We start from the raw sequence: 25,261 nt of genomic DNA, 5'->3' as shown, positions 1-25,261 counted from the left end.
CAGAATGTGCTCAAGGATGAATAACAGAACACTGTTCCCCAGTGACAATGTTCATCGGATGAGGAATCAGATTGACCTTAAAAAGACGGGCTGTTCCTTAGACACAACGTGAGAGTAAAGCCCATGTTGGCTATTCACATAATCCGTTATCATGGGGTGATAACTCCAGACCTGCAGGCTGTATAGAATTTATGGCACATTCAAGAGAATAATTTAATTTGGCACCACATGACTGAACATTGTGCCCAAATAAATGCCCTCACTGTTTGTGCCACAGGTCATGTCTCCAAAGTGCAACAAAAAACGCAAAAACGGCTTATTGGTACAGTTTCGTGGTAGGGAATGTACAAGAACACAATGGATAAGCTGTGAAGACAAAAGATACCCAGATTGGTCAGCAAGAATTAGTTCAAAATCATTTACCCTCTAGATAAAAGTCTGCCTGTTTGTGGGCTGTATGAATGGGCGCCTTATTCTCACAGTGGAGCCTTTTTAGGGTGTATAGTTGTGAGGATAATGTCACTTGCATAGAAAAAAATTATACAAAGTTGAACTCCAATCATCAAATAGTTTTGTGTGGGCCTTCACAGTCGGGTGTCTTCAGCTTCCAATGTCTACAAAAAAAAAAGAAAAAATCAGTGTCGCACCACTGACCGAACATAAAAAGAGAGGATTACAAAGGTTGAACTGTTTTACCCCGCCCCCGCCCCTTTCTTTTTTGGCAGAAACAATGTTGCTGCATTACTTGACTGTTATCCTTCCCCCCCTGATGATTTTCTTTAGCATTTTTTTGCTCCCCTTGTTTGCACAGATGCCGCCCCCCACCCTCCAGCACCCTCGACCGTCCCCTGGGTATTGTCATAGTACCCGGTACAATGAAACGCACGGTAAAATCCTGAGTGTCCATGGGCCGTTTATACACTTTCAGAGTTACAGACCCGTAAAGGTCCATTTTGGCTAGATTTGAGTTAAATTAACACTTATTTTTTTATTTTTTTTAAAACTTTGTTTTTATTCAGGGTTTTACTTGGAGAGTGTACAATGGAACCACATTGTCCCTTAACGGACCATTAATTTGTACACTCTGAGTTACAGACCCATAAAGGGTCCACTTTGTTAGCCTGGAAACCAGACAAATCTGCCACATGAATAAATAAAAAATCACACTCATGTGAAGTGAGGGGCGCTCTTATCATCATACATCACATTCCGTGTTCAGCCAATCAAATCATCACAAAAGTCACTCCTCAATTTGAATTTAGCTCACCCCAGAGGTGTGGGTGACCAATCACAGCCCATTATTCAAAATGTTGCTGTGATGTTGGAATCTGCTTGTAACCACCCCTTGAAAATACATTTTCCACAACAAAGTTTCAGGTGTCTTTCAAAGTAGGTATCTTATCAGGCTACCGCTTTGGTTCCATTTGAGTGAAATTAACACAGGTTTACAGAAGCAAAATAAAATGGGTGAAATTTTTTCATGCATAGTTCCCATCGTAAAAAATGGTGTACAAATGGAACCATATATACCGATATAGACTCTCTTACTTACAGACCTGTAATGGTCCATTTTGGTTCCATTTGAGTTAAATAAACACTGGGGATTTTACTGTAACATGCAATTATATAGAGCACCGAAGTCTGACATCAATATCGGTAGAGGGCGCTAAGTCCACTGGTTCATCTACTTTTTATTTGCTTTGTAATCCCCATAGTGGGATTTTAGATCGCCTCATATAAGAACTGTGTTTGAAAAATAAACAAATCATCCAGGCCGCTTCACTCATATGGATATGAAGAATCAACTGACTGAGAGAAAACGCTGAAACAAACTGTATCAAATATGACTGACTGACGGTCGTAAACGATACAGAGACACCTCCCTGACAATTTCGTAGAGACAATTTGTTTATTTTTGGACCACAATTAATTGATTTTAAGATGAACCCATGTTATTCTCCACTTCCGTGAACCAGGGGATGAGCGAGTGACATCAGGACTATGGCGCTCTATTACTGTTACATTAGCGAGACATTTCATTTCCAAATAAAATAAAATAAATATCAAACAATGCATATCCCTTCACTAAGGAAGCAGCGGTCATTAAACACCTTCGTTTTTGAAGGGCGCTAGCCCTTCCTATGTCCAGCTTTGAGGGTGCCATTGAAAATGAATGGACATTTTTTGTGTGAGATGATGTATCATAAGAGCACACTTCACACAGGTAATTTTATTACACACACACACACACACACACACACACACACACACACACACACCATAAAACCTGCTCGTCCGGAGTAGTAAGGGGTTCATGTGTCTTGCTCAAGGACATTTCGACACCAACGGGGGGAGCCAGAGATCGAACCGAGAACCTTCCGATTCCCAAGTGGCCTGGTCTATACCTCCTTAGCCACTGGACCATGTATGGTGTGAAGTGTGGACTTTCACAGACTCTTTTAAAGCTCTCTGCCTGACCCGTTATCTGAAATGCCATCCAGTCCACTAGCATTCCGGGTAAATGCATGCCCTCCAGCTAAACAGCAGGTGTTGTCTGTAAATATGGTGGTAGCTCACACAATGTGTGGTTTAAAATCATCCCCTGAGGGGTCCTGTTACCTCCTACCATCCACGGAGACATGTTTCGCATGCCACAAAATCCAAATGATCATAATTTATTCCTTTGGGAGATATGCCCTTTGACCTAATGGTATTCAAAAGATATTCTAATCTAAACCAAAGTTTGAAAAGGGGTTCAAAATCAAATAAAAGATGAGCTTGAGCTTGTGATGAACTTATTTGATATTGAGACATATTGGCACAGTGGTTCTCAAAGTGGGGTCCGGGAAACCCTCAGGGTTCCTTGAGGTGGTTCTAAAATGGTCCTTACAGGTCTCGGGTCAGGTCTGTAACTCTAACCCTAACCCTCAGGGTTCCTTGAGGTGGATCCAATTGGTCCTTACAAGTCTCGGGTCAGGTCTGTAACTCTGAGTGTAAAAATTGAACCAAATATGGATCCATTTGCAACAGGACTTTATTCAAAGGTTTGAAAACCACTGCGTTAATTATTATAGGTTGAAAACACTTTGAAACTATGAAAAGCTATAAAGCATGCATTCTCTAATTAATGTTTGTCCTGCTAAGTATAGTGTAGCCCTAAAACTTTGTTATTGCCCTTGTTTTTTCCCTACTACCGGTAAATGTCACACGAGGTGAAAGGAACCCTGCTGCTATTTCCTGAAACGTGATAGAGGTTTATAGTTGGGTAATAATGATATGTTATCACCTCAACGGTTCAACCCTGATTTTAAAGCAACCACTTAGAATTACACCAGTAGTATGTTTTACAGCTCGTATATTCCCATATCCATTGCATTCTGCAATTATTCAGCATAGATAGGCTATACGTTAACCCATTAAAACTGATTCATACATGTGCTGTTAAGAATAGCCAATCTACATCAGCGACTGCAAAGTGCTGTGAGCTTGTAGACAACATGCTCACATAGATTCATTTTACAATGCCCAGTTCTATTTTACTTGTCAAGTATGTTAAAATTGTATGGACTACATCTTTCTGTATGTCTCTGCTACCCCCCCTACAAAACAGTTTACACATAATTTGCACTCAATGGACCAGAACGGATTATGTACAAATATATGGTCATATATGCGTTTTGTCAATACAAACAACTATATTATTCTGCAAATATTAGTTAACCATTCTGTGGTTTATTTGTTTTTGCCTATAATGGCATGCCCATAACAGGACAACCAGGGTTAAAGTAGTTAATAATAACTTGTAATGTATATGCCTGGCTGTGCAGCCTATATTATTATGGTCTTTACTCTCCTCCGTGTGTGATTGTGTGTAGGATTGGGGATGCTCAGTGAGGCGGCAGCATCAGCTCCCCCAGTCCCCCTTTATAACAGCCCCGCCCCGAAATCAGTCGATCAAATTCGGCATCGCACTCGCGCCCCTCCATCCAATCAGGGCGCTGTGGGGGCGGTCTTCAGACGGTGGTCCGGGAGCCCGCTGGCCAATGAGCGTCTCCCCCCGTTGAACAAAAGAGTCACGTCAACTGTCGTTGGTTCCCTGAATGAGACATTATTCATGTGCATGCTGTGGTTATTTAAGGAGACATGGGTGGATGAGGAGACATAACGGTCCCACCACGCAGTGCACGCTCCGTTAGAGGATGCGCTTAACGGGCCAGGATGTCAGTGTGCCGACACAATTAACCTTTTTATCATTTAAAGACATTAAACTCTCGGATGTTGCATAAGCAACGGTCCATTTTGGTTCCATTTATGACTTTAAATGAACACTTGATTTAACTGTGAGAGTAATATAGTATTAAAGTAAGTGTACACATTTTGGTTCCATTTATTTGATTAACACTTCATTTTAACTCGAATAGCGTAGATACAAAAACATAAAGAATAAATCTTCCATAAATGTTGCTGCTGAATGTGCATCATAGCTGTTCAGCTCATGAAGTAGGCTACATTACAGTAGCATGTGATTACAAGCATGTGTTGCAAATTCATTCATAAGCCCTCTCTCTCTGGTCTGCATGTAGAAATTAAGCTAAACTGCCAGATAGTCATATTTATTTATGTCATGATCATCCTAGATCATTTTTGACAATTAAACAGATTAAATATTTGGCATACCCATGGATTTTGTTTCCTAATAGCCTGGGCAAATTAATAGGTCTATCTAGTATCTAGTCTACACTTAAAAGTAGGCCTACACACAGAATATAAATGTGAGGCATTAGCCCAAACATTTAGACAACCTCTACGAGAGTCTAAATGTTTGGGCTAGTGAGGCATTATAAGGTTGTGCTTGTGGGGCATTTTGTGTGTGTCTGTTTGTTTGTTTGTTTTGATCTGTGGGGTTTTATTATTGTGCCTTGAAGCGGTGACATCAGCTATAAGGACGCTGACGGTAAAAAAAAATGACCGAACTTGTGTACTAAATGGAACCAAATGACTTAATTTGGTTCCCTTTGGCTCACTCGGGGGGAGTTAAATGTCCACTGAGGGTTTGAGGGTGTGCTTGTGTTTTTTTTTCTCCACACCCAGAACCCTCCCAGTCACCAAAACGAGGCTTTCTGCCTGAGCGACTTCATTCTCCGGTAGGAGGGGGAGTGGAACGCTGCTACAACCCGCCCCACAGCCGCTATTTCTCCGCTACTGCTGACCAGGACGGACGGTCGCCGTTTCCCCCCTAATCGATCTGCACACCAACCGGCGGCTGTTTGAATGAAACCGACTAGTATTATTATATCTGGAAACCAAGCAAGTGCCAACAACATTTCTTTCTCGGAGATCATTTCAGACCAAACGACCAAATGACTTTCTGAAGGCGAGACTGACGCGAATCTACAGCAGCAAACCGCCGAAGAGCAACTGCCAAGGAACCGACACCACCACCAGAACCTCAACCCTCACCCCGAAAGGATTGAAGTCTAAACAGTGTTATTGTTGGGGGGGGGTTTTGTAGCCATTTGGGGGAACTTATATCCAACTGAAAGTTGTTAGTATTTAGGGTTAAAGATGACTCGGAGATCGTGTGCCATTTACGCCACCGGGATCGTGTGTGCTCACCTCCTGATCGTGGGGATCGCCCTGGTGGTCGCCCAGGTCTTCCAGACCATGATAAACAGCCGCTTAAAAAAGGTGAGTTTGATATTAGTTTGTATTGTAATGCTGTTTGCGCTTAACAACTAACGCGTGATTTTTATGCCCCATCGCTGTGTTCCGAGACGTGTTTCTTTTAGTGTGAGAGCAAGGGTCGTTATTTTAAAGTGACTCGACTGAACACGTTCCACCTGCCACCAATAAGCTGTAAATGCTGCCTCTGCAGTGTCAATCACGCGTGGTTCTATTCAACGCAAGGTCATTTTGTGTGTACCGTTAAGTTACACATAATGTGTACAGTATATACCGGTAATAGCCTTCAAGGTCGACCATGATGCATCTTTCGATGCATTCCTCTACTATAGCTTTAAGCTTTAGAAGCAGCTTTATGTTGAAAACCGTTCCCCCCCCCCACCACCACCGTCCCAGAGCTAACTTAAAAGCCTCCTCAGCTCTGTCCTGTATCCCTTGCTCAGTACGAGTCCGACGATGTCGCTTGTCGAAGATCAGATAGACAGACAGACCTCCAAGTCCAAGCTGACAACGCGTCACATCAATCGAGTATTACTAAAAATGTCGTTTTTAACCTGGAAATAACTACACTGTTTAGTCGTCTTCCTCACAGAGGGGCACAGCCCTCTTGACAACTTGATGTCAGGCGTGATGCTGACTGCAAATCACACAGTAGCATCAGAATAACAGCATTGTGATGTTGTGATGACTTGAGTCAACATTCCTGCCTCAGCCTGGCACTTTCATTAGTGGTAGTAGTAGTAGAGGCAGGGCTGTCTGAGTAAGGAGGGGTGGGGGAAGGGAGTGACTAACTAGGCAGGGAGTCCCCTTTCTAGTAGTAGTAGTTGTTGGCATTACACACTTTGTTTTAAATAGTTGTTGGCATTATTAGTCACCAACAGTAAAAACCCTCAGTCGTTTTATAACACTTGAACGTGTAGAAATGGGACCAAATAGACCATTTGGTCCCATTTGTACATGCTCAAGAGTTACAAAAACACGCTCAAACGACTGCAGATTTTACAAATGGTGCCACTGTGTAAAATTCTGCAACACTTCAGTTGTCCCACTTAAAAAGAAAATGTGTGTGAAACAATTTGAGCAGGAATGTTTGACATGTACATTCTAAAGTCCAGTAGTGGACGACTCCCAAACAGCTGCCTTCGCTGACACCCGGTTTCTCTCCTGACTTTAAATTTAGTTGTGAGGCGCATTATTGTCATTCTGAGTATGACAGCATCCCGAGCGAGGAAACCGGAGAGTTCAGCAAAAGAGGGGATATAGAGTTTGACACGACTGAGAAATTGTCTGGCTAGTTGATCCTCCTTTTTTTTCCCCCCTCCTCCTCAGTCATCACTTTACCAGGAGGTCTAATTCAAGGACATGTTAAACGAACCCCCCAAAAAACACTCCTGACTCCGACTGACCACAATAATGTACTGTAGTCTAGTTGTGAACTAAGGACAACTTAAAAGGACCTACACATCTGGTGAGTGGGTGTGTGGAGGGGAGGATGCTATAAGAAACAATGTAGAGGAATTTGACGGACTTCTTGGCCCTGGAGGCAGGATTTTTGCGCCTCAAAGCCTTGTTGTTGACAAACCCTATCTCACAGTGCTGCTAACACACATAGCGTGGCCCCTCCCTACCCTAAGACCACATTTTGTAAAGAACACACCTCTCAAGATGATGATGATAATGGATTGAGAAACTTTTGCACATTGACCAGAAACAGCATGTCAGTTTTCACACATAAACAGCCCCATTTTTTTTAAGGAATAGGATAAATGTGTTTTTACACTTTTAAAACGAGGCATTAAATAAAAAATTGGGTCACACACACACACACACACACACACACACACACACACTTTTCCTATGTGTTTCCAGGCGCAGAATTGCAGTGTCTGATAAAAGCTGGCTGTGGAGAACTTATCATAACACAAAATCACGCATACCCACGGACACAAACCGTTTTTAGTACAACTCGCATGTCTGTAGTCATCATAGTCAGACCAAGTTTTTTTAAACATCCTTCTAGGAGATAAATGTATGACGTTGCTGATTCATCATGAAGACCTTTCTCACTCCAAGGTCAGTTAGTGGAAATTCATCTGATCTGTGTGCACTCTGCAGGCATTGGGTGTTATCAAACGTCTCCAGCCAAGACGAGACACTCGTTTCAAAAGGGGTCATGGCTTATTTTAAAAGACAGAATTGCGCAAGTTAAATGCCTTATGCTAGTTTCAGTTTAATGTAATAATCTGCCTATAAACTAGTGCTTTGTAAGTGCATTGACTGTGAATGACCGTCACATGATCGAGTTGGGTGGGTTGTCCTGTGGTTGCATTATATGGTTTCACATTTAGGTATGCTGTGGAATGATCGTGACTCAGGAGAACATGACTTAACTATACATCCTGACCTGTATGTTACTTCCTTCTATATGCAATATACATCCTGACCTGTATGTTACTTCCTTCTATATGCAATATCGAACTATTTGTCACGTCTGCTTTTTTGGGGTTTTTTAACGTCGCAGTCAATAGGGTATTAGGGTGGACTTGATGTAGGCCTAACGTCTTTTCATTGCCACAGAAGGGTCTAAGTCTAAGACCTCAGTCACCTTATTCTAATTGCAAACATAAAGCCTGAGTTATACTTGGCTACAGTGCAACACCGAAAATAGTTTTTGAGCATTTCATGAAGTTTGAAGGGCATGTTTAACACATCGCGGGGCACGTTGATTCGTTGAACTAACATGGCTCTAGCCTATTTTCTGTATGAACACAGCAGAGCGTAGAGATCTTCCGCAACCTTGGTACCTTGCGTGATCTTTCCTTTTGTTTCTCCCCATGATGCATTGGAGGAGATTACTGTATTACAGTATATCTGGTTCCTCCTCCCTTCAGGTGATCTAGAGTGACCAATGAGAGGATGAAACCTGGATGTTCTAAAGCAAACAGGAAGAATTGTTTTGACGTTCTTGTGCACCACACCTTAAGCTGCATCCTCTTCTTCCCAGCGCATCCCTTGGGGGCTCAAATTAGAATGAATGGCCTTTTTATCAAGTGCACCTCGTTTTACCCAGGGGACATAAGTCTCCAAGATCTAGCCATGAAAAAGACATGAGGGGAAGTGGGTCATTTCTCACTCCGAAAACACCTTGAATGGGAAGGTTTGTCAGGAGTGTGGTTATTTTTCCGTGAGGCAGTTAGTCCTGAGGCATCATGTTTTAACAGCCAAAACATTGAGCTCCACATGCACATACTGTACTGTTACTGTAGGCCCTGTCGTAGTTCTACTTCTAAATGCCCAAAAGTCAAAGTTCAGTATTATGACATCCATGATCCATCATTCAAACTTGTTTCAAAGTGAATGTTGTCAGAGCATCTTTCTGTGGCAGTTGAACTGCGTAGTTAAAGGCTGCTGTTCAGACACGAAAACCCATACCCCAGACTCATGTTCTAAACTTAAAGCTTAGCTAGCTTAATTTTTTGCCAATGGTCCCCACGGTTGTTCCACAGCTGAGGTTTCGCTTTAAAGATAGATTTGCTGCGCTTTTGTGGGGGGGGTAGGATGGTCTGTCGATATCTCAAAACTCATCTGTGATCCCTCCTGTATTGTGATGACTAATGCTGTACTGATGCAAGTGCTGTGTTTTTTTTTTTACAGCATCAAACACTGATCCATTGTGTGGTGGGGGTGGGGGGGGGGGGGGGCTGATTGGCTTACAGAAGCCGATGTATAAGATTCTCTCTGCCGTGCTGAGGTCAAATTCTTGAAATGCAGTTTTTGCTCAAGCTTTCTGCTACCCAACACTCCTTCACTACCACCACCCCTACACCCTGGGATGTCAGGGTGCTGGTTCACTACCACCACCCCTACACCCTGGGATGTCAGGGTGCTGGTTCACTACCACCACCCCTACACCCTGGGATGTCAGGGTGCTGGTTCACTACCACCACCCCTACACCCTGGGATGTCAGGGTGCTGGTTCACTACCACCACCCCTACACCCTGGGATGTCAGGGTGCTGGTTCACTACCACCACCCCTACACCCTGGGATGTCAGGGTGCTGGTTCACTACCACCACCCCTACACGCTGGGATGTCAGGGTGCTGGTTCACTACCACCACCCCTACACCCTGGGATATCAGGGTGCTGGTTCACTACCACCACCCCTACACCCTGGGATGTCAGGGTGCTGGTTCACTACCACCACCCCTACACCCTGGGATGTCAGGGTGCTGGTTCACTACCACCACCCCTACACCCTGGGATGTCAGGGTGCTGGTTCACTACCACCACCCCTACACCCTGGGATGTCAGGGTGCTGGTTCACTACCACCACCCCTACACCCTGGGATGTCAGGGTGCTGGTTCACTACCACCACCCCTACACCCTGGGATGTCAGGGTGCTGGTTCACTACCGCCACCCCTACACCCTGGGATGTCAGGGTGCTGGTTCACTACCACCACCCCTACACCCTGGGATGTCAGGGTGCTGGTTCACTACCTACACCCTGGGATGTCAGGGTGCTGGTTCACTACCACCACCCCTACACCCTGGGATGTCAGGGTGCTGGTTCACTACCACCACCCCTACACCCTGGGATGTCAGGGTGCTGGTTCACTACCACCACCCCTACACCCTGGGATGTCAGGGTGCTGGTTCACTACCACCACCCCTACACCCTGGGATGTCAGGGTGCTGGGGTGGCAAATTGCCCAACATCTACTTGCTTGGAACAAACAACAACAACATTAAAATAGCACATCTACAATCTCACAAAGCCTTGCACAGCGGTGCATAATGAGCTTGTATAATATATATATATATATATACAGTATGTTCTATTTTCTTTTACAGGTTTAACGGTGGTTTTACGTGAGACCAAATACAAAACGGGGCTTAAGCATCCTTTCCCCTGAAGATCTCATCACATCACTCTTCTCTGAACATATCTTTGCCTTTTGTGATCTGTTTTCACAGGAAATCACTCTGACGGAGAAGAGCCAAGTGTTTGAGGGCTGGAAGAACCCACCCCCTCCAGTTTACATGGAGTATTACTTCTTCAACGTGACCAATCCAGAGGTGTTCTTAGCTGGTGGGAAGGCGGCAGTGAAGCAGATCGGGCCCTACACTTACAGGTACAGCGCTGCGCTCACACCTGCACACAGAGACTTGAAATGACAGGGAAAATAGCAGATCTACGAGCTCTATTAAAGTCTATTTTTGTGTGCTACCATTGTACAGCAGAGTATAATGTAGTAAATCAGACTACTCAAATTAGTCAATTATTAATAATCCATTCAAATCTTTGTCGATTTGTTGATGTATAACTAATACAAATGTATAAAAAACGTCTACGTTATTAAATTAACCCATTTTGGTGTTAGCATTACGTTATGCTTTAGCTATTGAAAAATAGCAGATTTACAAGCTCATAGCGCGCCACCGAGTGGCGCGCTACGAGCTTGTAGGTCTGCTATTTTTGAAAAAGTCGAAGAACCACTGACCGTCTGGGTTTCCGAGGCTACTGACATAGAAACATAGCTTTTTCAGAAAACTGTCAGGATGTAGAAGACATTTTTAGAATCTGATCTCAGGTCAAAATGGGTTAAAATACTTGAGCAAGAGCCAGTATGACTTGAGCATGACTGTTGTTTCGATATATTTTCGGTTAATTGCCCAACCCTGACGAAAGACACAGCTGTGTTGTGGCTGCAGACTTTTGCAGCCACAGCTGAGGCCAGAGCAGATTTTTGTACATGTTGCTCGTCTTGGATCACTGTGGGCTGTTTTGTGTGTGTGAAATGAAAACAAAAAGACATCTGTACATACTGATCAAACCTGACCTCCCCCCCCCACCTTCTCCACCCCAGGGAATACAGGCCGAGGGAGAACGTGACGTGGCTGGAGAACGGTACAAAGCTCTTCGCCTTGAACCCCAAAAGCTTTGTCTTTGTCCGAGAAAAGTCATGCGGCGACCCCGAGGTTGACCTCCTCAGGACGGTCAACATTCCGTTCGTGGTAAGACGTTTGTTTCTTTCTACGTTGTGTTGTGTTGCGTGTTGCTGTGGCCACTTAAGCAGAAGTGAGTCAGTCATGTGATGGACAAGCGTGTTCCGCTAATGTCGGAGACCTTTCTTGGACGCTCAGACAGTTGGTATTATAGAACATATTATAGAGCCTCTCAGGGTTTTTGAGTGGTGCAACTACTCCAAGGAACAGCAATGTCCGTGTGTCTGTGTTCACCCACCTATGTGACGTTAATGAGCACCAGTACCAGTAGGGGCGCTAGAAACAGAGAGAGTGATAGTGCTGCACTGTTGCCTGCTAATGAGAGAGGGGAGGGGTGGGGGGGCGGAGTTGCACCACTCAGTTCACATGGGTGTGATTTTATTATGACATTCTGATAACTCGGAGGTGAGCGCAAGACCAGGCAGGGGTTCCTGAAATGTTCCATGCCAAGGACCGCTAAATGGCCATAGCCGTGTGCTGCAGCCCCCCATTATGAAATGGCTTAAAAAAAATATATATAGATATGTTTTCACTATTAAAAATAAAAAATAAACATCTTTGGCAAAAATGTGATTTTAAATTATATTGTCTGTGTGAAATGTATTTTTCCTTGAATTTCCATGATCTCCACTTTGAGACTGGACTACTCTGGTGTATCTCTCTACTCTTAACCTGTATCTGTGTTTGATGCCTACTGCAGTGCTGCCATGTCACCTGCATTTTCCTCGGGATCAATAAAGGTCCATCATCAATCACCATTACCGCCTTTAAGGCATTCCATATAACAATCATTTTCCGTGTTACTCTCCCTTTCCCCTCTGTCTCTCTCTTCTGTCCTCCTGCTCCCAGGCTGTGATGAATGAGCTGAATTCGTACTCGTTCGTGCTACGTACCTTTGTGTCCATATGGATGAACAGCCTGGGCATTGAGATCTTCATGACAAAGACCGTCCACGAGGTGCTGTGGGGCTTCAAGGACCCCCTGCTGTCTAAAATCCACAACATGAAGCCAGAGGTGGATGACCATTTTGGCCTGATGTGGAAGGTGAGGACCAGTATTTATTTTCTGACGGGGTAGTACGATGTAAAATCCGGGAGTGTTAATTAAGTTCCAGAGAGTTCATTCTAAGGAGTTAAATTAATTCTCTGGATCTTAATTGTGAACCATCGTGGACCCTTGAGTGCTGCTGAACAACCAGTGCATGCATATGCTCTCGTTTGGGAACAACGGCTATAGTCAAGTCAAGTTCATGCTCTTAGTCATGGGATAGCCTTAGCACAGTCAGACTATCTGAGATCTCCACCTCCTGAAAACGTCTGGGGAAATCGTTAAAAAAGTTCAATGTATGGGCTAAAACTGGGTCGAAACAATTTGACTCAATTTGACAATTTGCATCGGATGTACAGCTACGTTGTACATCCGATACAAAGACCTTAGAGTGGACCTTTTATACAGGGACGGCGATATGATTTGCTTTCAAAGCAGTGGTCGTAGGTTTTTGTAAGCTGCTTTTCTTGCCGCTGTTCCAGCCCTACATTGAGTCTAGATTTCCCCAGACAGGTAGGTGGAGATGTCCTATCTTCTGGCTCGCGCTGTCACGGTTATGATATTTCACTTGACGATTAGAAATTATTGCGATTAACAATTTAAGGCTTATTTTTAAGGCTTTGTAAATGAAGGTTGCGTAGGGCGGTTGTGACCAATAACTTAAATATACAAAGAAATGGCTAATACATTTAATAACTAAACTAAATTCTAAATATAAATAACCCATCTACAAGCTGTTAATTCCGCTGCTTTCTGAAAATGTTTGAAAGTGAAAGAAAATGTGTCAACACTAAAAATAACTGATTATCTTAAAAGATTGTGATCAGGCAATTGTGTCATAATTTATGACGGGCCTACATCCGACAGGCCTACAAGCCTACATGAGACTAACCATGCAACGCCTCAAACGACATAAAAAAAGGAAACGTGTGAGCATTGCTTAAGAGAACTGAGATTGGCATCATGCTGATGGAAAATACTTTCTTCCTGTTGTGTAAACCTGTGACAAAATGACCGTGTGTGACAGACGGTCACGTTACCCCCCCCCCCCCACCCTGCACCGTCCATAGACCGAAACTGACTGATCAGCAACAGACCAACAGTAGCTCACCACCATTTCCTGGTCATTTCGCTTGGTTTTTTAGGCGTTAGGGGTCAATGCTACAGCGGTTACACCGAATCCCGTGTCTCACAGGGGTCTATGTTACAGAAGGTCATACTGAATCTTGTGTCTCTCTCTGTCTCCATAGAAAAACGGAACCCACGAAGGAGAGTTTGTCTTCTACACTGGGGAGCAGAACTACATGGATTACGGCAAGATTGACACGTGGAACGGCCTGAGGTAGTGAGCCGCGTCAACCTGCTTTCTCGTTTTTATTTATTCCGTTTTTTTGTTGTCTTTGGGCTAGACATTAATTTGTTTCAACTCCCCCGCATGGTATTGTTTCATTGGTGTCTCCTATACTATAAGTCCAAGGCAGACATAGCTTCTGTGTGCGTTTGATTTATTTTTCCGGTAGAACAAGACAAGTGCTTTTAATATTCATGCGCTCATTTTGAAAACCTAACGGTGGGAATAGTTCAGCGTAATTTATACACGTCTGTGTCGTGCACCGAAAATAGACTAACCACGAGCTCTGTGAGCTTGTACATCAGCTATTTTCGGTGCACAAAACTAACACATAACGACGTGTTCAAATGAAGCCATAGTCACTTATCAAGCATAACAACACTGTCATACCAAGCCTTGACGTAGCTTGTTTTACACCCACCAACAGGGAGATGACGTGGTGGTCTTCAAATCAGAGCAACATGATAAACGGCACTGACGGTGCCGTCTTCCACCCGCTGATTTCCAGGAATGAGCTGCTGTACATCTTCGCTGCTGACCTGTGCAGGTGCGCACGTGGGCTTCTTATCTCTTTCACTGAACACATGCACATTTGTTTACAGTCAAAGCAGCCAGGAAGGGCCGGGCGTTTATGTGTTTCCCTGAGTGTCGGGGGAACAAGGAAGGAAGCTAGGAAACTATGGCACAGTCGGGCATTATGGGGCTGGGTTGAGGTCAGCTTGTATAGCATATCCCACGGGTCTAATGGTCATTATGCGAGAGCTTCTTGGAACTCCGATTAACTGGTGATCAAGTGGAATCCCATGCATGGGAGGTTTTGGAGGAAAGCAAACTTTCAGAAGCCCTCTCGACACCTCGTGTCCAGAGGTCTACCTAAAGAAGTGAAGTCGTCTTACAAAATGTTCCCTGAAATTATCGGGACACATGAGAACCTGCTTGGCTGGAGGAATACTCTTTAAAGACAATTTGACGTATATTTAATTTGTTCCCGAGTGCAGCCACTGATGCGTCCTCCCCCTTCCTCCTCAGGTCCATCCACCTGGCCTATGTGAAAGACGTGGAGGTGAAGGGCATCCAGGCATATCGCTTTGCTCCCCCGGCAGACGTGCTGCAGAGCCCAAAAGACAACCCCGCCAACGAGGGCTACTGTGTGCCAGCCGGTGACTGCCTGGGCACCGGCGTGCTCAAAGTCAGCGTTTGCCGAGAAGGTATTTGGGGAACCCTGCCGTCGGCCCGCGTTGGCCCGTAGACTAACTTGGTGGTTCTCAACGTGGCGTCCTTGAGGGGGTTCCAGGGCATACCCCAGCTAAATGAAGTTAATATACAGTAGCATCACATTTAAGTTTAATCATCTTTAACCCTATTTTATACGTGGCGATCTGAGTCCCTGAGTCGCTCACAATCCCAGCATTGTATCACATGTTGCCGCTGTTTGAACTCTCCAGATTTTTGCTCAATACACGGTTCAATAATTAACCATAGATGAGAGCTATTGAAAGGTTTTATTGCAGGAAATGAGTGCGATTATGAGTGTTGTGGCCAGATAATCTCTGCTCCACGTTCTATGGCGTGTTAAGAAATGAATGACTAGAGGTCATTAATGATGTGTGTGTGTGTGTGTGTGTGTGTGTGTGTGTGTGTGTGTGCCTGCCAGTAGCTAATAATATCGCAAACGATGACACGAATGTATGCTCATTGCGTGTACGATGAGCGAACGTCGCATTCAACATTTCACAGAGAAATACCAGAAGATTTGGGTTTTTTGCCATAGTATATTATTGATCTCGCATCAGACCACTGGGACTTAGGCTGACAATTAGCAAGGTTTCCATTTTAATGTACGCTGCGGCTCTCTCAAGCTCATCCTGATCTTAAGTGAATGAGGCTGTCATTAGCCTACAGAAACACCCTTGAGCCAGCCGTGCTTATCGGAATGTTGTTCACCTCCTGTGTCTAGTGCTGCAGCTTCACCCCGCCATTCTCCAGCTATCAGTTGACCTATATCGGGTAGATTTGTATACATCTACGTGATCCACCATATAATGGAGCCGATTATTGTTATCTCGCGTCGTCTTTTATCTTTTATTAATTGCTAGCCTTTTGTTTATCACTGGCTGACTCGCATGCAATCTTGTTTCTCTCAGGTGCTCCTATCGTTGTGTCCTTCCCCCACTTCTATCAAGCCGAAGCCAAATACATCAATGCCGTTGAAGGGCTGAACCCAAACAAGGAGGAGCACGAGACATACCTGGACCTTCAGCCGGTACGATTCACACTTGGTATCATTGGGTCTCATGTATTTATGACCCCTAGATGATTAGGTCTGTAGGATAGCCATGTGGAACGTTTGTTTACAGCTGCAACTTATCTAAGTGACAATAAATCACTATCGTGAACAAGGTTACGTCCTTGATTACTCGGGCTAATGTTTTCATTTCAGGATCATTGCTACATCAACTTGTTTTTGTGTACTTTAGATGGTTAACCGCTTAAACTCCATATACTTCGTGGTACGTCCAGTAGTGAAAATAGCCCATCTACACTGAGCTTGTAGATCGGCCATTTGTTTAGCTATTTTCACCGAATCTTCTGACGTGCCCAGAATAGGAATGCTAGGGTTTACATTAAGTAGTTAAACGTGTAAAGACCTTGAATGCATGCTCTGTGTGTGTGTCTCCAGACCACGGGGGTTCCCATTCGTGCCTGCAAGAGAGCCCAGCTCAACATCATCCTGAAACGAGTGCAAGGCTTCCCGTAAGTTCAACTCTGACCCACATCACTGTCGCGGCACATGCTTCCCGCGGTGGCCTCACGTTGAGCCCCTTGCAATGCTGACTTTTCTCTCCCTCTGCCCCGACAGCAAAACAAGGAACATCAACGAGACCATTTTCCCCATCATGTTCGTCAATGAGGTAAGTGCGTTAGGACTACATAGATGTAGCTTTTTATTTATTTTATTTAACAGGGGTGCCCAAAAGGTAGATCGCGATCTACCAGTAGATCACAAAGGCTGTGCAGGTAGATCACATGACATGCCCCTAAAACATATATCATTTTAATTAAAAAATATATAATTTGGCATCTGACACTTTAATTGAATTAAGGTGACTTGATTGATTGACATAAAAAAATGACCCATTAAGCCACAATGGAATATTTGTTTTCAAGAGTGTTGAGCACAAACATCAGTAGCATTACAAAGTTAGACGTACAAAAACTATTTCCATTTTGCCCCCTCAGGTACATTTGTTTTTACTATTTTCAGCAATGAGATCATACTTCTTTGTGGGTAGTTCTTGTTGAGCTGGTCATTTTTAAAGTAGCTCTTAAGTCAAAAAGTCTGGGCACCTTAGCCTGAGAGGACACATACTGTAGCATGCATTTTCAGTAATTGGGATGATTGTTTTAGAATATAGATTATTGAATGAATATGGCTACATTACTTGAAAGCTGTGTATTTGCAACTATGCTTTTTTTAGTTGTCACACGGATTAAACTTGAAGCGTAGGGACGCCAGGGTTCATAATGGTTAATGCTTTGTCGTATGACAAAAATAACGTAATGTATTTTCAACTGAAAGAAGTGTTGATGCTTTTTTCCCCTTTCTTTTCTTATTTATTTATTTTTGCAGTCGAGAGTACAGTACGTAATGTTATCGTTCGACTAAGTATAAATTAGCCTTAATGCTTTGTCGTATGACAAAAATAACGTAATGTATTTTCAACTGAAAGAAGTGTTGATGCTTTTTTTCCCCTTTTTTTTCTGCAGTCGAGAGTACAGTATGTAATGTTGTCGTTCGACTAAGTATAAATTAGCCTTAAGTGAACAAGCGGATCGATAACCGAGTGTCCTCCTCTCGCCCTAGACGGCAACCATCGACGATGAGTCAGCATCCCAGATGAGGACCATGCTGTTAATCGTCACGCTGGTGTCCAACTTCCCCCTGCTCATCGTGGGGATGGGTGTCATCCTGCTCCTGGTCCTAGTCCTCCTCATCTGCCGGAACAGACAGAAGAAGGTAAGACCCCCCCCCCCCACCCCTCTCCTCCCCAAGCAGGGACCCCTGCTTCTGGGCTAGGCCTCCTTAGAAGACACCCCCACCCCTCTCCTCCCCAAGCAGGGACCCCTGCTTCTGGGCTAGGCCTCCTTAGAAGACCCCCCCACCCCTCTCCTCCCCAAGCAGGGACCCCTGCTTCTGGGCTAGGCCTCCTTAGAAGACACCCCCACCCTCTGAAACGTCTAGAATGAATCTGCACTGTTTTCTTGGGACACTGAATGCTTGTATAATGTGTGTGTGTGTGTGTGTGTCAGCCCCACAATAGATCCCAGTGTGATCGTTTTACATTGCTGATACACTGCACAGTATACGTTGAAGCTTTCCGTCATCACAGTGAATGGTCTTAGTCAGTGTTTGTTTGGAGGGTTGGACTGGGTTCTTGCATGGCCAGCCGTTCCTGCTCTAACAAACGCTTTCAACCTGCCGCCCCCTGTTTGTTTGTGGCCAACATTTTCAAAAACTGTGTAATATGCAGATCCGACATGCCCAAAAATGTGGACGCCAGGTTGAAAATGATAAACTGGTGCTGGTGAAGGGCATAAATTACTCCAGACTACTTGCATGTTAGCTAACACGATGCATGACAGTAAGCATGTTGCCCCCCACCACCCCCTTTTTCTTTCTGGTTCAAATGATATTTGTTGCCTCCGAAATATTTCCTAACCCGTTCTCTCCAGGAACAGCTCGCTTCTCCCTTTCTGACAGTCAGCATGCTTCCCCACACAAAGTGCATTGTCCTCTAGTACTCCCCCCAGAATGTACAGCCGTGCCTTTTGCACTTTATCTGTGTTTGCCCTAGGGTCAGTCGCTCTGACCCCCAGTGAGTTCCCAGCCCATAGATTAGAATACTCCCGGTCATTAACTGTCTAAATAGAACCTGTAACATACATGTACATCATAGGTCAGCGTTAACTTGCACAATAGCTAGAATGGTAGTTTTTCATTGCAGTTCAGCAGTGAGAGAATGTCAAGCTTATGCTCAGTTTCACTATATGAGGAAGTATTGGGCTCAGTTTCACTATATGAGGAAGTATTGTACTGTAGTAAATATGCACTGATTTTAATTTTCTGTAACCCCCCCTTTTTTTCCTTTTCTGTTTTAGAATGAAGTAAATCGTATTGATTTTACTGAAGCTTTTTCTTTTACTGTAAGTCTTCATTTTTGCCTTGTTTGCTGTTCCTTTTTAATTTGTTATACACCTTTTGCTTGACATTGATTATAATTTTTAATTATAATTTTTATGGGATATAATGTTTCTTTTGTACACTCACCTCCATAGTGATGTTTTGGTCTGTCTGTTTTAAGTTGGGATGCTAATATTAAGTATTGTGGTGGTGTCCTGCGTATTTACACCAACATGGTTAATTTTCATTACATTTATAGTGGAAAGATGTTTATCACTAGATGTTTATTCGTGTAGAGTGAAAAGCTTGATTCTTCGTACGAAGGAGCCACTCGCTTGCAAAGTACTCCAAAGTACTCCTTTTAACAAAAACCGTTATAAGGCCAGTCCACAGCAGTGCAACTACTTGCAACCATTATCCCCAATGGCATTTTTGCAAGGAGTTGCATTGATGTGGACTGGTCTTAAAACTGATTTGTTGCGACTAGTTGCATTTGTTAGTCTGGCCTTTAGATCAGCTCCATCGTACGATGAAGCATAAATGGGGTGTAAGAGGATGCGTTGCCATTGGTAGGTTGTCCGCTAACGTCCGTCTCCCCCTTTCCGTCCATCTCCTCCCGGTTCAGACGGCCAAGGACGACACGGCGTACACGCAGGTCAGCGACAAGCCAGAGGAGGCGCCGGAGAGCACCCACAGCAGTCAGCCCCTGCGGAATGGCTCCTATATCGCCATGTCTCCAGTGGAGGCTCAGAAGTGTTGATGGAAGCTGGGCCCGCAGGCTGGAACTCAGGAAGGGGGTGGAGGGGAGGAGAGGAGACCAGGGGGGCTACAGCAACAACCAGGGGTGGGGGATGCACACTTTTTTTTCCTCTTTTTTTTTTTTCTCCCTGCTTCGGCTGGGTGGGGTGGGACGGGACACAGGCCCCAGTAAAATGTTTTGCCACTGGAGACATTGCTCCTCTTCCTGAGCCCCCTGATGACTGTCATTCTCTATACTACCTGCAGAGCATGGCCCTTACTGCCTGCCGTACTGCAACAACACAACCAACCCCCCCCAAACACACACACAAACACACTCTATCTCTTCCTTTGTCTCCGTCCTGGTCGGCCCAGCGCCGGTGGGGAGGGTGACGATAGGACTCCAGGCGGGTGTGGCCAGGACAAGCCTTTTGTGGGTAACTCTTGTGCTCCTCTGAGGGGAATAGGTAGCGTTAGGTCGCGGTGGCCGCTCGTAAAGGCATGCGTTCCTGGGAGCGGACGCCCAGCCAACCAATAGGGCTCACAACAAGGGTTGACGGTTAGCGTTTACCTGTCGACGTGCCAGGTCACCCTTCTGAACTAAGCCAACAGATACAAAGCCCATGCTCCTTAAAAGCTGAACCTGTGTGACGCGTATTTTTGTTCCCCTCGAGGCTGCTCTTGACCCGTCTCAGAGTGTGAAAAAAGAAAAATGGTTTTGCTAACAAAACGGTGTACTTACCATATCCTTTTATAAGAAAAACAGAAGAAAAAAGAGAAAATAGTCTGAGCCAAACTATTTATAGCATTTTTGCCTTTTTTTCTAAAGATTAAAAATCGGTGCACACACGCCACTTGGTAATATCAGAGTTGATGAACGCGAGAGCGTGCTTATCTTAACACTGCAGTGTCCTGTTTTTATGGACAAGGGGCAACTATCTTTCTTGATGCAGGCACAGTTTATTATGACACCTGAACTACTAGTGATGATGGCCCTCCACACAGTCTTTGTGTTTTTTGTTCCCTCCCTTTAGATATTTGAAGTATTAACATTTCAAAAACACCAGTTACGGTATTAGCTAGCTGGCTGTAGAAATGTTGCCATAGCTCAAAGTAGCGTCCACACACACACACACACCGCAAAACTTACAAGGGAGACTTGAACCTTATTTCTGCCTTACAGCATTTCAGTGTGTCCTATTTGTTCATGTGGTCAAAAAAAAAAAAAGACGCTGGAACCGTTTTGTCACTGTTGTACATTATGTGAAGGGGAAATGTTGGGCTACCTCCTGACCGAAATCCAGCAAGTTTTTAGTGTGCTGGTGACACTAAACAATGGTTCTCAAAAGTGAGGTCCAGAGACCCTCTCGGTTCTTTGAGGGGGTTCCAAATGACCCCTTACAGGTCTGTAACTCTTGACGGTATATAAATGGAACCATCTATACACTCTCAAGAGTTATGGTCATCCTTCAAATGAATACAACAAATTGAGAGCCACTGCACTAGAACACTGGCGTGTGTCTACACTTCAAGAGAAAGCACAATTTGGACTGCTATGACCAGTCCCAAGTAGACTACCAGGTCCTTTGTTCCTCCTATGAAGACAGTTTATGCTTTCAAATACACCGGCAGGTGCTGTGATTTTGAAAGTGGATTATTCATTAGGAACTTTTGTCAAGGGGTGGGGGCGGGGCAGCTTGTATAACACTTAACTGCTGTGCATGCAACGCCAACATAGTTGTTTGCATAGGAACTGTTAGGCCTCCATTCAAATGCAGCACTTGAATCCCATTTTTGTCTTGCGTTGGACGGAGCGTTTTCATTCTGCTGTCAGGTCACACTAGCGGTGTCATGTGACGAAAAGCCTTTGGCAGTTGCCCATGGAAATGAATTTAAGGCCATATTACTGTCAACATGGCCAACCGTCACCTCCTGCACTTTCCCCTGAAAATGTGCCCAGTTCATTTTCTTGAATTCCTAGTTCATTTCAATGCAAATGGTCCTTGTGTTATCTTTCAGCGGTTTGTCCCAGTCTAGAATTTGGCTGTGGTCGGTGGTGTCAAAGAGGCACACAACAAATTTGGCGTTCATACATTTTGTTACTTGTGTTCCAGAACGTGGAGTGTTTCGTTCCTAAGAATTCCGTTTTTGTTTTGTTTGTACTTGTTATTGCTGCTAATGTTTGCCATAACACATGGACTTGTATTTGTCTATGGATATTTACCATAACGTGCTAATATTCGGTGTGAGGTGGTGCCACAGAAGCCCAGTGTTCCTGTGGCGCTCGGCCTGTGTGCACCTGTGAATATCTGAGCACAGGATACAAAGCCCAAAGCTTGCTGCCATTTATTGGAATTAGCGGTTAACTGTAGCTAGTAAACATTTCATAATACCAAGTTATCACGCTTATAACCACACATCTGTCAGCAGTTGATAATCTGACTGTTGTATTTGTTCCTCTGGGTTACGATAGGATTAGTTAACTGGACAATGTGATGGATGGGCTACACAGTAAAAGCACTCGGGAGTATACAAAATGAACCAAATTGGTTCCATCTGTACACTCGTAAGAGTTTAATTAACACTAAGCATATACTGTGTAGTCCGAAACAAATGAAGGAGAGCCAATAAAAGCTTTTTATTCAGGATATGTGCCAGTAGTCTTGTCAGGCAAGGGATTCTAGGTATATCCAGTTTAAATCTGCGGTAGTGATTGCGATACGAGAACCTCTGTTCACAGTAGGCCTTTTGGTCCAACCAATATCCAAGCAATCGCAGCCTTGTGCAACCTCTACTGTACTTGCATAATCACAGTATAGGTTAGCCGCCGGTGGTGTTGACTTGAATCTGAAAGACCTTAATCCTGGGAGTCCTTCTTTTTGGTGCGTGTGTGCGTGCTTGTGTCTGTTTAAACAGTGGCACACACCTGTCTGACTCACTATATAACACTGACCTTTAGTACAATCCATCTAGTCCATTGGATCGTCCCATGTTTGACCAAAGATAACCTGCATAGATCTGTCCCGGCAACCATGTTTACTCTATTGCCGATTTAAAAAAAGAAAGGCCATGCCACCAACCACCGCCACCTACCTTATTAATCGTGCCACGACCCAAGTGCAGTATTTGCAACTGTTGTGTGCGTGCGTGTATGTATGTGTGCGCGTGCTGGGCGTGCGTGTGCTTTTTTTCCCTCTCCAACAAGGCAAAAAAGGTTTTACAAATATGGTTGTGATATCAGAAACTCTATTGATGGATATTGTTTCTGTTTTGTTTTCGCATGGTCCGAGAAGATGGAAACAATTATTAAAAATGTGGCTCTCTTTGTGAGCAAAAAAACTCTCAGTATTATGTATTGATAAAGCAATACAAACCTATGTAAAATATGGAATTGTGGATGTTTTGTAATCAGCCACACAATATTTAAGTATATTTTCTGTTTTTCCTCTATTTGTATGTTTGTTGGTTTATTATTTGTGGTCCAGTTTCATTTCTCTTTTAGTGCGGTTTAAACGTTTTGTAATGTTCAACAGGGGTCAAAGCACATTTCATTTATTATTATTTTTTGCCATTTTCCAATTGTGAAATGAAGAAAAGTCTAAAGATGGACCAGTACAGTATATCACATTGTAACTACCAGAGCAACTGTAACAGCCCCTTATATGTCTGTAGGAGGATTTCTGGATGGTTGGGAAAATGGTGTATTTGTGTGCCATGGGAACATGTAATGTAAACTAATGCACTGTTGTTGTTTTTTTGTCAAACTGGAGTGACTTTACTGGAAGGCTGATTATCTGTGCAGATGTGAGTTGGGACTTGGGAGATTGCCTCAGTGCCAACAAGATGCCTGATTTTGGACTTTGTTGCGTGCCGTGTCACGCATAGAATAGATATACGCGTGTCACGTGCCGAAAATAGCCGATCTGCAAGCTTCACAACGCTTGAAGATCTGCCATTTTGTTTTTTTTAAGTAGTATAAAGTGGTAGTATAAGTCAGGCTTTAGGTAGGCATAAGGGAAATACACATGCAGTCTAACCCATGTAGATGAATGACGCTTTCCTTCAGGGAATGAACACTAGTACCGTACCATCCTTCTATTCCCAACATTGGCTCTGTGGTGTTGCGGCAGTATGTACGCCACCTCTGCGTCTTCCAACACCGACTACAAGACGTTTCCTATTGAGATGCTAGATTCTTTTTGCTGCTGAAAATGACAATCCCCTTTGTCATGTTAGGTGCAAAAATGATTGCAAAGTAATTTTTCATTTTTAGTTTTGATAATTTACTCTGCACACATGTTTCTACTGTGCTTTTTGTAAACATTTTTAGTGTATTTGCAAAAAATAAATAAAGTTGCAACAAATGCAAAGTTCTTCAAGTGGCGTCTGCTGTCATTTACTTGCCCGTGTTTGAGATTCTAGCATTAAAGGTGCTCTAAGTCTAAGTGATATGTTTTGTTTATTCTTAAAATTATATTCAGATAGTATAGAGCGTTCAGTGGTCTTCTCATCTCTCCAGGTCCTTAGCAAATAGAGAATGCTAAATGCACTTTCAGCTGGTTTACAAATTTCATCCAGTCAGGAGAGAGAACCCCACAGAGGTTATTTATAAGCTTGTGTTCCAGTTCCAATTTTGTCTGCTCATTCACTATCACTTCCAATTTCACTTGTTTACCCTGTATGAGTTCTCTCTTGATGGGATGAAATTGGTATCGTGACCTTGAATTTGTGTTTTTGGTCTAAAGAGCTGGGGAGATGGGGAAACTCCTGTTATTGAACAAACCGCAAGGATTGCTATAGCAATATCGCTATTTAACATTTATTGAATTGGAAAATATCACCTATTGCACCTTTAAACACAGGAAATGTGATTTGTGATCATTACATTAAAACTAATTTCAATCTAAGAAGCTATAAATGTGAAACTATAAACAATTCTGTCCTTGAGAATGTTGTTGATGGATGTTTGGGGCAGAGTGGAAATCCTGTTGGCTTATACACATGTACTCAGAGTTTGATGGAGTCCCAGATTAGACACTTGTTTCGTCAGACCTTCAACAGATGTCATCTCATTTCTCATCTTGTTGTGTTTCCCTCCACATAGTCACGTGGAGTATAGCGGCCTACTGTAACTTGATTCATGGAAGTTCCCATGAGAGATCACGTAAACAGTAAACACACGTCTACCTCAAGGCAAACCCTGTAACTTCTGCACGTCGCCCATGCCATGGGCCATGTCATCAAATAAGAAC

General features: G+C 43.8%; 1 protein-coding gene across 2 annotated transcripts; it reads left to right on the top strand.

The window, feature by feature from the left end:
• Window positions 1–5,153: 5,153 nt before the first annotated feature.
• On the top strand, window positions 5,154–24,388 carry scarb2a (scavenger receptor class B, member 2a). 2 transcript variants are annotated; one of them, XM_080766582.1, is made up of 13 exons: window positions 5,154–5,688; window positions 10,660–10,817; window positions 11,553–11,700; window positions 12,541–12,735; window positions 13,989–14,080; window positions 14,517–14,636; window positions 15,119–15,297; window positions 16,234–16,352; window positions 16,770–16,843; window positions 16,950–17,001; window positions 17,955–18,107; window positions 19,250–19,294; window positions 19,897–24,388. In XM_080766582.1, the coding sequence occupies exons 1-13, from the start codon at window positions 5,566–5,568 to the stop codon at window positions 20,029–20,031; spliced, it is 1,593 nt and encodes a 530-aa protein (XP_080622708.1). In that variant the 5' UTR covers window positions 5,154–5,565; the 3' UTR covers window positions 20,032–24,388. The 2 variants fall into 2 exon arrangements, with proteins under 2 accessions (XP_080622708.1, XP_080622709.1); XM_080766583.1 differs by lacking the exon at window positions 19,250–19,294.
• The last annotated feature ends 873 nt before the right edge of the window (window positions 24,389–25,261 follow it).

Source organism: Protomyctophum bolini (genome assembly GCF_963924005.1).
Source record: "Protomyctophum bolini genome assembly, chromosome: 6".
NCBI lineage: Eukaryota > Metazoa > Chordata > Actinopteri > Myctophiformes > Myctophidae > Protomyctophum > Protomyctophum bolini.
Note: the sequence above shows the minus strand (reverse complement) of the source record. Positions and strands in the feature narration are given on the sequence as shown.

Bases quoted from the DNA above. Each gene is read 5' to 3' on its own strand.
- scarb2a (XM_080766582.1), top strand. From the start codon at position 5,566: ATGACTCGGAGATCGTGTGCCATTTACGCCACCGGGATCGTGTGTGCT. The intron at 11,701-12,540 runs GTAAGACGTTTG...TCCTGCTCCCAG, and splicing joins CGGTCAACATTCCGTTCGTG to GCTGTGATGAATGAGCTGAA. The intron at 19,295-19,896 runs GTAAGTCTTCAT...CTCCCGGTTCAG, and splicing joins CTGAAGCTTTTTCTTTTACT to ACGGCCAAGGACGACACGGC.